The sequence below is a fragment of the Dermacentor albipictus genome, unplaced genomic scaffold, assembly GCF_038994185.2.
Source record: "Dermacentor albipictus isolate Rhodes 1998 colony unplaced genomic scaffold, USDA_Dalb.pri_finalv2 scaffold_36, whole genome shotgun sequence".
Classification (NCBI taxonomy): domain Eukaryota; kingdom Metazoa; phylum Arthropoda; class Arachnida; order Ixodida; family Ixodidae; genus Dermacentor; species Dermacentor albipictus.
Genome location: NW_027225590.1, coordinates 1,575,447 through 1,591,410, shown reverse-complemented (window position 1 = coordinate 1,591,410; position 15,964 = coordinate 1,575,447). Strand labels below are relative to the sequence as shown.

Below are 15,964 nucleotides of genomic sequence, written 5' to 3'. Positions count from 1 at the left end.
TATGCCGTGCAACCGGCAAGTTGCGTGTTCTTGCCACCTTCTTGGAGGGCTATCAGCTCGGGGTGATCACTCGCGGTGAGGAACTGTTGGAGGGACCGCACGCTTACGTGGGAACCTGCGACACTTCCACTGCCAGACAGTGGTGTTACCCGAGCTGATTGCCATGATTAGGCTGGAAAAGTTCTAGAGTTGGAGGGAGTGCCACCACGGAGGTTATAAGTTCAGCGACCACTTGGGGTTTTTCCTGGGCTTCTATAGTTTTGCGCAAGGTCTCACTTTGTTAGGTGACCTGTGAGCCAATTGTGTGGAGTGAACGGTCAATGTGTCCTTCTGGAGCCCTGATGTGAGTGTGACTGACTTCGTATTTTTGCTCGAGTCTATCGAGACGTGCCTGCCAATCCTCTGCCTGGGGGTCGTTGTCGGCCGGAGCTTTGCATTGTGTGTGGATCCGCTGGAAGGTGTGATCTCCATAGGTATTGCCTTAGGTGCGACCTGCGGAGCGAGCGGAGGTGGGGTGTGTGAAGCAGTTCATTTTTCGATAGCATCTACTCACAGTATTAGTTGTTGGATGACTGCTGTCAGTTCTACCATCACTTTGTGTGTGTCTGGAGTACAGGGAGTCCCATCCTGCGTGCTCGCAGGTTGTTGATGTTCTTGTATGACAGGTGGAGAGGGCGGTGGCCTAGGTGGCTGCTGCAGAGTAGAGGGGGGTCGGGCTGCTGGATGACTGCAGGTGGCCTGTATCTGCTCCTGGAGGGAGTCTGAGACTGCCGCCGGTGAGTGATAGACTCGAGTGATAGAAAGGAGCTCGAGCGGTCCTGGGGCTGCCGCTGCCGGCTGCCGGAGTGTTGCCGGCCCCTTCGGCTGGTGTGCTGAGGAGTGATCTTCCAAAATGATGGATCGGTGGGCTAGTTGCGAATGCATTATAATAAAAACTAAAGTGCTAAAGACACAAAGGACGTAGAAGAATGTCGAAGGACGTAGAGAGCGTGTGGTGTGTGTTTCTTCTACGTCCTTTCTGTTTTTCGTGCTCTAAGTTTTTATTATGAAACATGACCTGCTTGGCGGGCTCTTGGGGCTTGGGTCAGTTTGCCTCAGCTGGTCGGTGATTCTCCAACTGCTGGCGCTTCACTGTATAGGGGATCCGTTAGATTTCCTACGTTTTTTATTGGAATGGCTGATAGCACCAAGTGAAATGCCTGCGGTGTTGAGGAAGCTATAGAACATCTACTGGGCTACTTCCCATCTTTTGAAAATGAAAGACATGACCTCTGCACAGCTCTCAATCAGTTGGATAGAAAACCGTTCACCTTCAACATGATCTTGGGACCATGGCCTTGCATATCGCAGCTACAAAAAGCCACAACAGCGCTGCTGCGATATTTGAAAGCTACTGGATTGAGTCACCGTCTGTGATCTGGACTGAGTGACCGAATGATAACCCCAGTGGACTTTCTCCTTTTAATCTTTCTGTCCCCTTTTCCCTTTCCCCAGTGTAGGGTAGCCAATTGGGCTCAGTCCTGGTTAACCTCCCTACCTTTCATTTATCATTTGCTCTCTGTAGATTTCTTTGCATCGACTGTCACCTGTGAAATGTTCCGCGCCGCATAGGCAACAGGTCGGTTTGCGTTTGTGGCCATTTGGCGGATTTGATAGCCCGCAGCCTCTGCACTTGGTAGTTCGGCTAGTGCAGACGTCTGCTCGATGACTGAGCTCGCCACAGTGATAGCACACTTCGTACTTCTTCTTGAATAAGTTACATCTGTGTCGACTGTTGCAGCAATAGACCCAGGCTGGCACTTTGGGCTGAGTGAGCATGATGAGTACTTTGGTGGTGTTCCCAAGCCGCTGAAAGTCCACAATGGGTACTTGAGGTTATCTTATAACTCTGCTTGAATTGTATCTCGGTCCAGTTGGAGATAGATGCCACGAATCACACTGCGGCCCAAGCCATCGTCTGGAGCACAGTAGACAGAGATCTCACGCTCCTTGTTGTCGATGGTGATCGCTTTGAGTTGTAGGACCTGTTCAGATCTTCCAACGTCTGGGGTGCAGTACGCGAAGGTGTTCTGAATCAGGTCAGCTTGTATTAGGTCTTCGTGATGCACAGCGTCAATGGCGATGCGGGCAGCCATGCAGATCGCTTCCAGTAGTTGGTAGGTCGAAGTCTTGGAGAGTAGTTGTCTGCCACGCGGGCGGCCTATTACTACAGTGAAACCGCGTTAAACCGTAGTTGTCCAGAGCTCGGAAAAAGTGTGTACTAAACAGTAGTACTGAGAAACTGAGGAACTGAGAAAGAGTGCGATGAAAGGGGAAAGAAAACATGCAGTATTTATTCACTTCGCGCAACAAAAGTGGTATTTACGTTTGATGCCGTGGCAGCCTAACAGCGACGACCACGGCCTCAAACTTACCGAAGCTGCGAGCCAGCTTTTCAGCCAGCCCCTTCTTCTCGCCAAACACTCGCATGGCAGATTCCTCGTTGGTGTTGCATATTCTCCGTGCAGGGGTGCAGTAGCACTGCAGATGTTGCGGGGTGCCCTTTTCATTTCGGGGTGCTGTTCTCGTCGTGATGATTGCATTCATGAGGCTGAGGTAACGTGCAGCTTCTGCCACTGTCGGGCCTAAATCGCCCATGCTGTCGCTTTCCGTGTCGTCTTCATCACTGTTGCTAGGCGACACTTCAGCAACAGAGGCAACGATGGCAAAAAGTCAAACCTTGTAGTCGACATCTCTTCGCAGTCGCAGCAGCGCTGCCGAGGCACTGCTTCGCATTCGAAATGCCACACACCGTAGTCAACAGCAGATCCTTGTCCCATGCCAGGGCCTACTTCATGTCACGTTCAATAGCACGAACAATGTCTAATTTGTCTTCTATGCTGAGCACCCAGCGTCTTTTTTATCTGAGCTTCGGCAATAATGCAAATCCTTGCTTACACGACGCCACAACGCTCTCTGGCACGGCTCTGAAATGATGTTGAAGTTGATGGGGCTTCACGCACAAATGCACAGAGTGCTTGGAGACCGTTGTTCCGATCTCTGAGGCTTGTTCTGCTGGGGCAGCCCAATGGAGACGACGCACCGCCGTGTTTCCGCGACGAAAAGTGGAAACACTACATCTTAACCAATACGTCCACAATAGCGTATTTACTTGCGTAATGATCGCACTTTTTGTCAAAAAAATTTACGCAAATTCAGGAGTAAGATCATTACAAAGGTTAAATTTCCCGCAAAAAGAAAACAAATTTTTTTCGGCCCGCATTTGCTGCGGGATGACAACAGGTCAACAAATAGGCGGCTGCCGCTGTATGTAGTGCGGGACACCAAAACACAAATGGCGGCCGGCGAAGCAAGCCTAACACGCCGAACGCGATTTTTTTTCTTGTGAGTACATTACGTGCATTGAAACAGTTTCTTCCGTGTCAGTAATGAATAATATCGTTAATATCGGCAAATTTGCGGCAATAACATGGCCATGTCCACTTTGAGGGGACAGAAACAGATGAGCGTGCTTAGCTGCCAGTAACATAGGAACACATGGCGGGCATGCTGCAGAAACAGCGGCATTTGTCTTCTCTACTATCCTAATACGGCACGTTTCCGCTAAGGTGGGCGAATATCTTAGCTGTGTTACAAGTGCCGGCGTATGAATAGGGTACACTTCTAAAGTATCAGTGTAAACGTGGCTGCTATCGTTGCTGCTCGCGATTTGTCACGTGCCCACAAGTGCAGACGAGAAGATTTGAAAGGCACCTTTTTGTTGTAGTTAACCACAATCATTATAAAGCCTAGACATAGTAAAGGCAAGTTTTTTCTTTTTTGCCATGGAAGTGCGGAAAGGGATGAAAGGAATGAAATGGGGCATCTGCTTAAGAATGTTTGGTGCATGCAGACCTCTTGGTTTGTTTTGAAGAGTCGTTCACGTAGTATTCGACAGATGGTAAGCGCGATCATTATTAGCTAGACTTGACACACAACATATCGCTTCGGCAAGTTTGGGGTGCGATCATTACATGGGAAATAAAAAAAATCGAATTTTGACAACAAAAGTCAGGGGTGCGATCATTACGCGAGTGCGATCATTATACGAGTAAATACAGTAAGCTGGTATGGTTTATGCGGATACAAAACAAACTATGTTCAACGGCCGCTGAGTAGGGGATTTGACTTTACTACTTTTAAAACGAAATTACTGTTTAAGTGGGTTAATGAGGTTTTACTATAGAGTAAAACTGTTTATGGCTAGCCGATTAATCCATCCGTCTTTTGCCTGTGCGCCGAAAGCTCCTTCGGCGCAACCCTATGCACATGGGGGAAAAAAAAAAGGAGGCACGATTGGTTGCACCAGTAGTGACGTCATTGCACTTTGTCGCAGCCAAGCGCATGCACAGAAGTTTCTCTCCAGCTCCAAAATGGGAAGGCCACGCATCATACGTACTCATGAGGAGCAGGCAGCTTTTGATCAGCAACACCGCGAGCAGAACCGGAAACCAGCTCGTCTACACCGTGCAGCCGAGCATAAGCAGATACTGTGTACTGAGGATCTGGCAGCCTAACAAGCCGTTGTTTAATGAACCATCAGGGTTAACCCAGTGCTAAACACCGGGGCCGCACGTTTCAACTTCTCTGGTTAATCATCTGTACGGAGCGCTTAAGTGGTGTTTCTTTCTTTTCAGACATGCAATTCGAGTGGATTTCGCAGTGGCACCACTAGATGGTGCAGCATGTCTAGATGGAAGTCCGATAGAGCAGCCCAGCTGAATAATTGCAAATTGCATTGACAGTCATCGTGAGGTTGTTTCTACTGTAATATTATTGTTAGAGAAGGGCTACACTACATTCTTGCAGGCTTGGAGGCTTATGCCTGTCACCGGCAAAAGATGCCGAGAGCGAGTGCGGCTATTGGGGGCGAAAAGTTACGGAGGCACCATCTGTCGGAAGCGCCTCCCTTGCGTAGCATGAGGGATCACGCGGCGCACTCCTCATAGGTTTCACTTACAGGGCTCAATAAAAACAACACGTGGCAGCCCTCCTGGACGTTTATGTAGGTACTTTCAAAACGAAGGAAGTTTTTGACTGTCGATATAATAATCTTGGGCAAACTGAAAGCACAGAATCGTTTAGACGCTATCTCTTTACCGAATACGTACATTGAACGCTATTGCACGCTGTTGTTGCGATGGAGTCTCCCGAACCGGCTTCATGTGTGAAAGGTTGGCAAACACTGAGAGTAAACTATGTGAAATATGTTCTTATAGTGGGTTGAGTGTATAACCAAATGGGGCATAACAGAATGAAGCCTCAATGCAGCAATCGCATGGGTTCGTGTCGATTGACTGTGCATCTGCATGCATGTCCGCGCACAATGTTTTGCTTTCGCTGTGAATGCGTTTTTTCAACATGTCATGAGCTTTAGGCTGCAGCATAGGAGCATGTCACAGTACATTAGCAACCATAATTGTGTGGACGCTATCAGAACTGTTCAAAAATAATTTTGTTATACTAGAGACTTCGACGCCTACGATGACTGTGATGTGCCGTTGCGATGATTCAATCTTTTCCTGTCTTCTAAATTCTTGGACATTTCAATATTATTTCTCAAATTGCGTTGCACTGTATTTTTATCAGTCTTAGCATGCTATTTCCCTCTGCTTCTTTTTCGTAATCTAGTGCATTAATTCATAGCACAAACATGACCATATGTCATGCCTTTTTTTAATGCGCGGCTTACCGCTCCCTTTTCGTTCCAGTGAACTTGCCAGTATCTAGCATCAATAATTTTATAGACCAAACCGTCATGACATAAGCTGGGCAGCGGGCGTGCGCGAGCATCTCAGTGCGCGTTTTCTGATACTCACCGAACATCGCGCAGTCCCGGTGCCGTAGCAGAAATCTTCCTCGCATCTGTGCTTGCTGCGTACCCGAGTTGTAGCCGATGGCTGTCTGCAGGTTCTAAGTTTTGCCAGCCAACCTTCACGCAGCTCCTTGCCCTGCGTGTGAATAAGGCTGACAATGGGCTCCGTTGCGTACGTCCGACACTGCGGCACCAAGCAGTAGCCTACCATGCCGCGCGTCTCCAAAGGCAGCCACTACCTATTATAGTACTTTCAAACGTTGTCAAGCAGACACCCAAGACGGTAAAGCCGCACTACTTAAGCATAACCGCGGTGCAGGTGGGACATTAAACTTTCGTTTTCAACTTGCTTCGGTGCTTCCGAAGCAGCCGACATGGCTGTTGTGTTCACGTAATCCCTCATGCCACGTCACGCTGACAATGGCGCCAGCTTTTTCCAGTGGTGGAGCTCGCCCCAAATACTAATCCAAGTACAACCAAATTAGGAAGGCCCACTAAGCTTCAACAAGACACTCCCTCACCAGATCAGGAACTGGCCTTCCGTGCACAGTATTCGGCCACCCCCTCCCAAATGGCTCACCCAATTGCCCAATGATCCTCAGTCCCCAGCAGCTGCGGAGCACCTGACCAAGGCGGCGGTCAGACCTGTAACGCAGCAGAGGGTGCTAAGAATCTCTGGATCCGGACAGGCCGCCAATGGAAACTGACCCTTGCAACGTTTAACACCCGAACCCTCTCCAGTGAGGCTAGCTTCACAGTACTCTCTGAGGAACTATCAGACATTGTTTGGGATATCATTGGCCTTAGTGAGATTAGAAGCACTGGTGAGGCTTATACACTGCTGAATAACGGACGTGTCTTCTATAGAGGTCTCCTAGATAAGAAGCAATACGGGTTAGGATTCCTAATTCATAAGGACATAGCGGGCAACATTGACGAATTCTACAGCAATTATTAGATTGTAGCTGTAGTCATAATTAAACTTAAAAAGAGGTATAGATTAAAGGTAGTACAAGCCTACGCTCCAACATCCATTCACAATGGTGAGGAAGTAGATCAGTTTTATGAAGATGTTGAATTAGCAATGAGAGAAGTGCAACCTCAGTATACTGTAGTAATGGGCGACTTCAATGCAAATGTGGGGAAAAAGCAGGCTGGTAAACAAGCAATTTGCAAGTACGGTGTTCATTCTAGGAACGCTAGAGGAGAGTTGCTGGTAGAATTCGCAGAAAGGAATAAGATTAGTATAATAAACACCTTTTTCAGGAAGCCTAGCAACAGAAAGTGGACCTGGAAAAGCCCTAATGGTGAAACAAGAAATGAAATTGACTTCATACTTTCTGCTGATCACAGCATAGTGCAGGATGTAGAAGTGATAGGTAGGGTGAAGTGCTGTGATCATAGAATAGTGAGGGCTACGATTCACCTCAATTTGAAGAGAGAAAGAGCTAAATTGGTCAAGAAGAAGCGGGCCAACCTAGAGGCAGTAAGGGTAAAAGCAGACAAATTCAGGCTGGTACTTGCAAACAAATATGCCGCCTTAGAACAGAGAGATGATGATGACTACGAGCTACTGAATGAAACCGTAACTTGGTTGGCTTCAGAGGCAGCAATTGAAGTGGGAGGCAAGACACCAAGGCAACCAGTAGGCAAGCTCCTCCAAGTAACAAAGGGCCTAATAAAGAAACAACAAAAAATGAAAGTGTCCAACTCAAGAGATAGGATAGAATTCATGGAACTGTCAAAACTGATCAACAAGGCGAGAAAATAACGGATATTCGAAACTATAATGTGAGAAAGACTGAAGAAGCCGTAAAAAATGGACGCAGCCTGAAATCAGTGAGAAAAAAACTTGGCATAGGACAAACTGAGATATATGCATTGAAAGATAAGCAGGGTAATATCATCAGGAATCTCGAAGATATAGTAAGAGAAACGGAAGATTTCTGCACTAACCTGTACAATACCCAGAGGAGTCAGGAAACCTCCATTGGAAACAGTAATGAACAGGATACAGAAACTCCTCCTATAACTAGCGATGAGGTCAGAAAGGCCTTGTAAGACATGAAACGAGCAAGTGCGGCAGAAGAAGATGGAATAACAGTCGATTTAATCAAAGGTGGAGGAGACATAGTGCTTGAAAAACTGGCGGCTCTTTACACGAAGTGTCTATCGACTGCAAGGGTCCCAGAAAACTGGAAGAATGCAAACGTTATACTAATCCACAAAAAGGGAGACGTTAAAGAATTGAAAAATTATAGCCCCATTAGCTGACTCCCAGTATTACATAAAATATTTACCAAAATAACCTCCAATAGAATAAGGGTAACACTGGACTTTAGCCAACCAAGGGAACAGGCTGGCTTCAGGAAGGCATACTCTACAATGGATCACATCCATGTCATCAATCAGGTTATCGAGAAATCCGCAGAGCACAATAAGCCTCTCTATATGGTTTTCATAGATTACGAAAAGGCATTTGATTCAGTAGAGATACCAGCAGTCATTGAGACATTACAAGATCAAGGAGTACAGAACACTTACGTAAATATCTTGGAAAATATCTACAGAGGTTCTGCAGCTACCTTAGTTCTACACAAGCGGGAAGATACCTATAGAGAAGGTGGCCAGACAGGGAGACACAATCTCTCCAATGCTATTCACTGCATGCTTAGAGGGAGTATTCAAGCTATTAAACTGGGAATGCTTAGGAGTGAGGATCAACGGCGAATATCTCAGCTAAATTTGGTTTGCCAATGACATTGTTCTATTCAGCAACAATGCAGACGAGTTACAACAAATGATTGAGAACCTTAACAGAGAGATTGTAAGAGTTGGGCTGAAGATTAATATAAAGAAGACAAAGATAATGACAAATAGTCGGGCAAAGGAACAAATTAAGAGTTCAGGATCGACAGCTGGGCTCTAGAGTCTTTGACCTAGGTCAATTAACCACAGGGAACCCTGATCATGAGAAGGAAATTCACAGAATAAAAATAAGTCGGATTGCATACGGCAGACATTGCCAGCTCCGGACTGGAAGCTTACCATTATCATTTAAAAGGAAGGTGTACAATCAGTGCGTTTTACCAGTGCTGACATATGGGGCAGAGACTTGGAGAGTGACAAAGAAGCTTGAGAACAAGCTAAGGACCGCACAAGGAGCGATGGAACAAAGATTGCTTGTCATAACGTTAAGAGACCGAAAGAGAGCGGTTTCAATTGGAGAGCAAACAAGTATAGACGATATTCTGATTGACATCAAGAGGAAAAAATGGAGCTGGGCAGGTCATGTAATGTGCCAGTTAGATAACCGTTGTACCAGTAGGGTTACAGAATGGGTATCAAGAGAAGGAAAACGCAATCAAGGGCGACAAAAGACTAGGTGGAGCGGTGAAATTAGGAAATTTGTGGGCGCTAGTTGGAATAACTTGGCACAGGACAGGGGTAATTTATTTTATTTTATTTATTTATTTATTTTAAATACTTTCAAGGCCCGTAGGCGCTACAGAAAGGAGTGGTACATATAGACAGAAAAAGAATGCAGATCAATGAATAAAATATTTGTTCGATGGCATGGAAAACAGCAGTCTTAAACCTCGATGAGTCTATAATAGTAGTGATCGATGCGGGGAGGTGGTTCCAGTCATTGCAGGTGCGAGGTAAAAAAGAGTAATGGTACGCGTTCGTGCGACAAGATGGCACGAAAACTTTATTAAGGTGATCGCTGCGGGATGAAAAGTAAGAAGGAGGAGTAAGAAGTTTTTCTTTTAATACCAGGTTGTGGTAAATCTTGTGGAAAAGGCAGAGGTGACTGTATGCACGACGTACTGAAAGTTCCAGTATGTTAAGCGTTTGCTTCATGAGTGTTACGCTAGCATGACGAGAGTAAGTAGATAGAATAAAGCAGGACGCGCGGTTCTGAATGGCTTCGAGGGAGAGGGTTAGTGATACTTGAGGGGGATCCCAGAGGGCCGAGGCATATTCTAATTTTGATCGAACAAGTGTTTTGTAGAGCATCAGTTTTAAAGATGCAGGAACGGCGTAAAGGTTTCTGCGTAGATAGCCTAGCATGCGATTAGCGTTAGAAGTTATAAGTTCAACATGCTTGTGCCATGATAGATCGTGAGTGATGTAAAGGCCGAGATACTTGTAAAAATTAACTTGGCAGAGAGGAGCGCTATTCAGAAAATACACGCATGTGTCAGTATTGTTAATTGGAGATCGCAGGGAGAGGCCTTTGTCCTGCAGTAGACATAAAACAGGCTGACGATGATGACGACACTACATTCTTACGGGACAAAAGGTTCAATTTAACCAAGTTGCAGAAATAGCCCAAGTTCAAGAAAATATTTTGAAATTTGTCAGCTCGTACTGAGATGTCAGTACAAAATGGCAAGCTGCGCAACCATTTTCGTTGCTGTATGATTAAAAGCAGTCGTGTTTCCTTGATGCAGCAACAGTTGCGAGCCCTTCTCTCGGCAGTGCTCAGCCGTCGCAGCGCATACAAGTTGCGGGATGGACGAATGCTGCACACCCTGGGATGTGCACCACCGAACCCCTACTTGCAGTTTGCTGCCCACTGCCACTATTCCCAGGGCTACAGGTAAGCCTCCACATCTTACTTTTTACTTCTTCCTTCTTACTTCCTCCAGTTACTCTGGAGGTGATTTTCAAGTTGTTTTGTCGGGCTCATTATTCCTGCATCATCTTAGGGTGTGTTCCAAATCAGACAGCTACTAAGCTGTGCCATCTTACTCCCGTTCATGGGTATACTGCTTCGACAGCATGCAGGCTGCTAAACGAGTACACGACACAGGCCGGTGCTGTTACGGGAAGCAGCTAAATGGTGAGCTCGGCTAACAAGACTTATCATTTTGCCTTAAACCAACGGATGAGATGCAAAATGACATTGCCCTCCGCACTAGCTGCGACATGGGTCCTGTGGTCTGAAGCTGGAAGGGTGCCAAGGTTCAGCTTGCACCCCAAGAGGAGGCTGAACTTGTGAATAACGGTTAAGTGCTGCCTGGAGTGTCTTCTGTCACTTTGTTCCTGTGCAGAGGTTGTAGTGGCTGGCACATCACACAGATGGTGCTAGCACTGCAGGGATCAAGAGTTTGGGAATGATGCCGAAATTATTGTGTTATGTGACATGAATGCCCACAACGGGATCTAGATGGTTATGCCGACAAAAACGGGAGGTTATTGCTAGATCTATGTGAGCAACGTAAGCTCATTATCATGAATACAGGGCCTAAGTGTGAAGGGCAGATTACGTGAGAAGTGGGAAACCGGCAATCGACCCTTCATTGCTTTTAAATGACAGGAGGAATTTGTGATGATAAGTTTAGAGAAATGGTCATTGGCGAGGAAGGGTATAGTGGCGCAGTGAGTCACCATAAACACATTGCTTGGAAAAGGGGATATTTAGGTAGGAAAGAGCAAGAAGCGAAGAATGGCCAGTCCAAATTGGAATGCTGAACAAATAAATATAGTCACAGGAGTCAAGAAAGTACTTGCCAGATGGCCACGCGAATAGTGGGGTTATGGTAAGCTTCTAAGTATTGGGGGCGAGCTCCATCGCTGGGAAAGCTGGCACCACCCTCGGCGTGACGTGCAATGAGGGATCACGTGGACACAGCGGCTGCGTGAGCTGCTTCAGAAGCACCGAAGAGAACTGAAAAAAATCCCACCTGTGCTGTGGTTCTGATTAAGTGGTGAAGTTTTCCCGCCTTGAGTATCTGCTTGACAGCATTTGAAAGCACTGTACAGTCGAACCTCACTACACCGAAACTCACGGGATGCTCGAAAAATTTCTTGAAGTGAAAATTTCATTGTGACGAAATTTGCCCCAAAACACTGTCAAATTTGACTACGCACTCACAAACATCATCTATTTCTGAAAAATGTCGGTTAGCTTTCGTTGTGGCGAAATCTGACCCAAAACACTCAGATTTGACTACCTACACACTGAAAAACGTCATTCATTACCGAAAAAAGTCGGTCATCTTTGTTTGCCTTCGTCCTTTCGTCATCATTGCCACGGTGCGATGTTCGCACTCGGTCAGCAGCTGCACTGCGACATCGTCATTGTGGGTGCCAATGAAATTACGAATGACGTCGAAAGCGTCCATTACATCTAGTGCACGAGGCGGGGCCGATGCATCTTGTGCATCACTTTCATCGTCGGACGACGTGTCGTTACAGTGAACCTCTTCAGTGATGGACTTGTCGTTAAACTCTTCATGAACCCGCCGTGGTTGCTCAGTGGCTATGGTGTTGGGCTGCTGAGCGCGAGGTCGCGGGATCGAATCCTGGCCACAGCGGCCACATTTCGATGGGGGCGAAATGCGAAAACACCAGTGGGCTTAGATTTAGGTGCACGTTAAAGGACCCCAGGTGGTCAAAATTTCCGGAGTCCTTTACTACGGCGTGCCTCATAATCAGAAAGTGGTTTTGGCACGTAAAACCCCATAATCTAATCTAAACTTTTTATGAACATTTACGTCTGCGTCAATGGCGATGTACTCGTCTATGCTGACGTCCATTCGTCCATTTCTGGTGTCTCGCAGGGCTGCCCACGCCGCAGTAACTTCTGTAGAGGGTGGCTCCACTCCAAAACGGTCATTTTCCTCGTCCGTTGTCGAGTTGGCCGTCACTTCAGCCTCAGAAAGCAATATTCAATTTGCTGCTCTGAGTTGCCGTCATCGCCGCGGCAATCATTTGTAGGGTCAGGAACAAGTCCACTTCGATCTCCCGCCCAGTGTCAACATTCAGCAACAGTCACTGAATCAACCACTGCCGATATGCACTTTTCACACTATGAATGATGCCTTGGTCTAATGGCTGAGTCAAAGCAGTGCAGTTTGGGGGGGAAGAAGTGAACTTCGACATTTTCCAACTCAGCGTCTTCAACATTATGCGCTGAGCAATTGTCAATGAGCAAGCACACCTTGTGGTTTGGGACCTTCATATTGCGGTAGAAAGCTATGATCCAATCACGGAAGATGGCCCGTGTCATTTAGGATTTCTTGTTTGCTAAATAACTTACCAGCAAGCTCTTACCCCCTTTGAAGCTCTGAGGCCTCACGCTCTTGCCGATAACGAGCGGGCAGCGCTTGTCGGTGCCATTCATGATAGTGCAGAGAAGCAGTCACATGTTTCTTGCTGTGCTTTCCTCCGCTGCATGGCTGGCCCTTCATATCCACGGTCTTTGAGGGCAGCAGCTCATAAAAGAGTAGATGCATTGTAGATTTCTGACGGGGCATACTCTTTCATTATGTCCGGCAAAGCAGATGACGCCCAAGTCGCCTCACCATTGGCGTCTCAAGCAGCAGATTCACTGCACAACACTTCCGTAGCAATGTCGTGTCGGACCTTCAAGCGGGTCAGCAAACCTTTGCTTGCCTTAAAATCGACGATGCCGAGCATGCAAACATAGTTCAGTGCCTTTTGCTGCAGCATGCTTCCACTGATTGGCATTTTCTTGGCACGCATGTCGAGGAGCCATGTAAACAACGCCTTCTCAAGACCGTGTGCAGCTTGAGTCAACTTCTTCATTTGGGGGACGCCCCCACAGTAAGAGCCCTGGTGATCGCGTCCTTTGACTTCAAAATTGTCGACAGCATGCTGTTGGAGACGCTGAACTCTGCTGCAACGTCTCCGTTCTTTCTGTCACTCGAAGCCTCGCTGATTATTCGTGCCTTCACCTCCAAAGAAAGAAACTTCCACTTTGTTGCCATGCTGGCTGAGCGCACAAGCACAAATGAAAATCTGTGTCGCCGCGTTGCGCCAGCAATTGCATGACCTAAGATGGATACGGATTGGCTGTGGCTCCCGCTTGGCAAAGGGGGCCTGTGCCTTGTTGCAAGGCGGCTAGCCACATCGTCATCACCACCGAACAATCACCACCTCTCTCCATGAGTTTGTTTATCGGCGACAGTGCAGTGGGTGCACATTTTTGGTGAACCTAAGCGGCGGGTGTGCAGAAAATTGCAGACGATTGGGGTTATGTTTATTTTATCGCAAAACAAATTTTAAAGCCCAGCTCTACCAAGGGAAAATTGTTGAAGTGAAAACAAGCCCGAAAAATTGTTTTTATTTATTTTATTTATACAACACTGGCGGACAAGAAGTCCAAGCAGAGAAAAACGTGTGTGAAAAACGTGTGTGACACGTTTTTCACACAAATTGTTTGGTTGTAAGGTAGTCGATTAAAAATTTTAACTTGATTTCAATACAACTATAATTAATACACAAAATAGCAAGATTATTTACATAAATGATATACAGCTCACGGGCGCTGGGTATATGCTTCAGTTAGTTTATTCCAGTCATCTATTGTTTGTGGAAAAAAAGAGCACTGAAACATGTCAGTCCTTGCGAAAATAGGTGTTAGAGAATGAGGGTTCTGGTGTCGAGTGGGTCTGCTTATGTTCGTTGTGACGAGAACTTTTTTGCATTCACTTCTATGGCTAGCTGATGGGAATTAGGAATATTTTGTTGAAGCGAGAATTTTGTAGAAGCGGCGTTTGTTGTAGCAGGGTTCGACTGTAATAGGTAGTGGCTGCTTTTGGAGGCATGCAGCATGGTAGGCTACTGCTTGGTGCCGTAGTGCCGGACGTACGCAACGGAGCCTGCTGTCAGCCTTATTCACATGTAGCCTCAGGACAAGAAGCTGCGTGAAGCTTGGCTCGAAAAACATAGAACCGGCAAACAGCCATCAGCTACAACTCGGGTATGCAGCAAGCACAGATGCAAGGAAGATTTCTGCTCCGGCGTTGGGACTGCAATGTTCGGTGAGCAGCTGAAAACGCACATTGAGACGCTCGCCCACGCCCGCTGCCCAGCTAATGTCATGATGCTTTATTTGGTCTGTGAACTTGATGCTAGATTCTGGCAAGTTCACTGGAATCTAAAGGGAGCACTAAGATGCACATTAAAAAAGGCATGGCACATGGTCATGTTTGTGTTATGAATTACAGTCGAACCTCGATATTGGCGGCGAGGAGTTACGGAGTCGCCATCTATCGGAAGCGCCTCGCTGGCGTAGTATGAGGGATCACGTGGCGCGCTCCTCATAGGTTTTGTTGTCAGCGCTCACTGAAAACACCACGCGCGAGCTCTCCCGGACATTTCTGTAAGTACTTTATAGACGAGAGAAGTTTCTTACTGTCTAAATAATAATCTTGGGCAAACTGAAAGCACACAATCGTTTACAGACGCTATCTCTTCACCGAATACGTACAGTGAACGCCACTGCGCGCGGTCGCCGCGTTGGAGTCTCCCGAACCGGCTTCTTGCGTGAAAGGTAGGTAAACGCTGAGAGCAAACTATCTGAAATATGTTCTTATAGTGTTTGTATAACTAAATGGAGCGTAATAGAATGAAGCCTCAATGCAGCGATCGCGCAGATTCGCAGCGACCGACTGCGCGTCTGCATGCTTGTCCGCGCACTGTTTCGCTTTCCCCGCGCGCGCGTTTTCGCACCGTGCCATGAGCTTTAGGCCGCAGAATATGAGCATTTGACAGTATACAAGCAACCATTGTTGCGTGGGCGCTATCAGAGCTGTTCAAAAATAATTTCATTGTAGAGACTTCGACGCCTACGGGGACTGTGATGTGCCGTCGCGACGATTCAATCTTTTTTTTTCTTCTAAATTCTTTGACCTTTCAATATTATTTCTCGATTTGCGTCGCACTGTATGTTTATCGGTGTTCTCAGCGTGCAATTTCCCTCTGCTCCTTTTTTGTAATCCGGTGCATTAATTCATAACACAAACATGACCATATGCCATGATCTTTAAAAATGTGCTTCTTACCGCTGCCTTTTCACTCCACTGAACTTGCCAGTATCTATAGCATCGACAAGTTCATAGACCAAACCGTCATGACATTAGTCGGGCAGCGGACTCGGGCGAGCGTCTCAGTGCGCGTTTTCAGAACATCGTAGACCGGGCGCCGTAGCAGAAATCTTCCTCGCGTCTGTGCTTGCTGCATATACCCGAGTTGTAGCCGATGACTGTTTGCCCGTTTTATGTTTCGCGAGCCAAGCTTCACACAGCTTCTTGTCCTGCGGCTACGTGTGAATAAGGCTGACACCGTGCTCCG

The 15,964-nt window shown here is 46.8% G+C and overlaps 1 protein-coding gene across 2 annotated transcripts in view; it reads left to right on the top strand.

The window, feature by feature from the left end:
• The window catches only part of LOC139052812 (transcriptional adapter 1-like), a 324,652-nt gene that overhangs the window by 112,702 nt on the left and 195,986 nt on the right, over positions 1 to 15,964 (top strand). For both annotated transcript variants that reach the window (XM_070529947.1, XM_070529948.1), the window contains exon 8: positions 10,312 to 10,460. In XM_070529947.1, the coding sequence (XP_070386048.1) occupies positions 10,312 to 10,460 (149 nt within the window). The remainder of the gene's footprint in view (positions 1 to 10,311; positions 10,461 to 15,964) is intronic.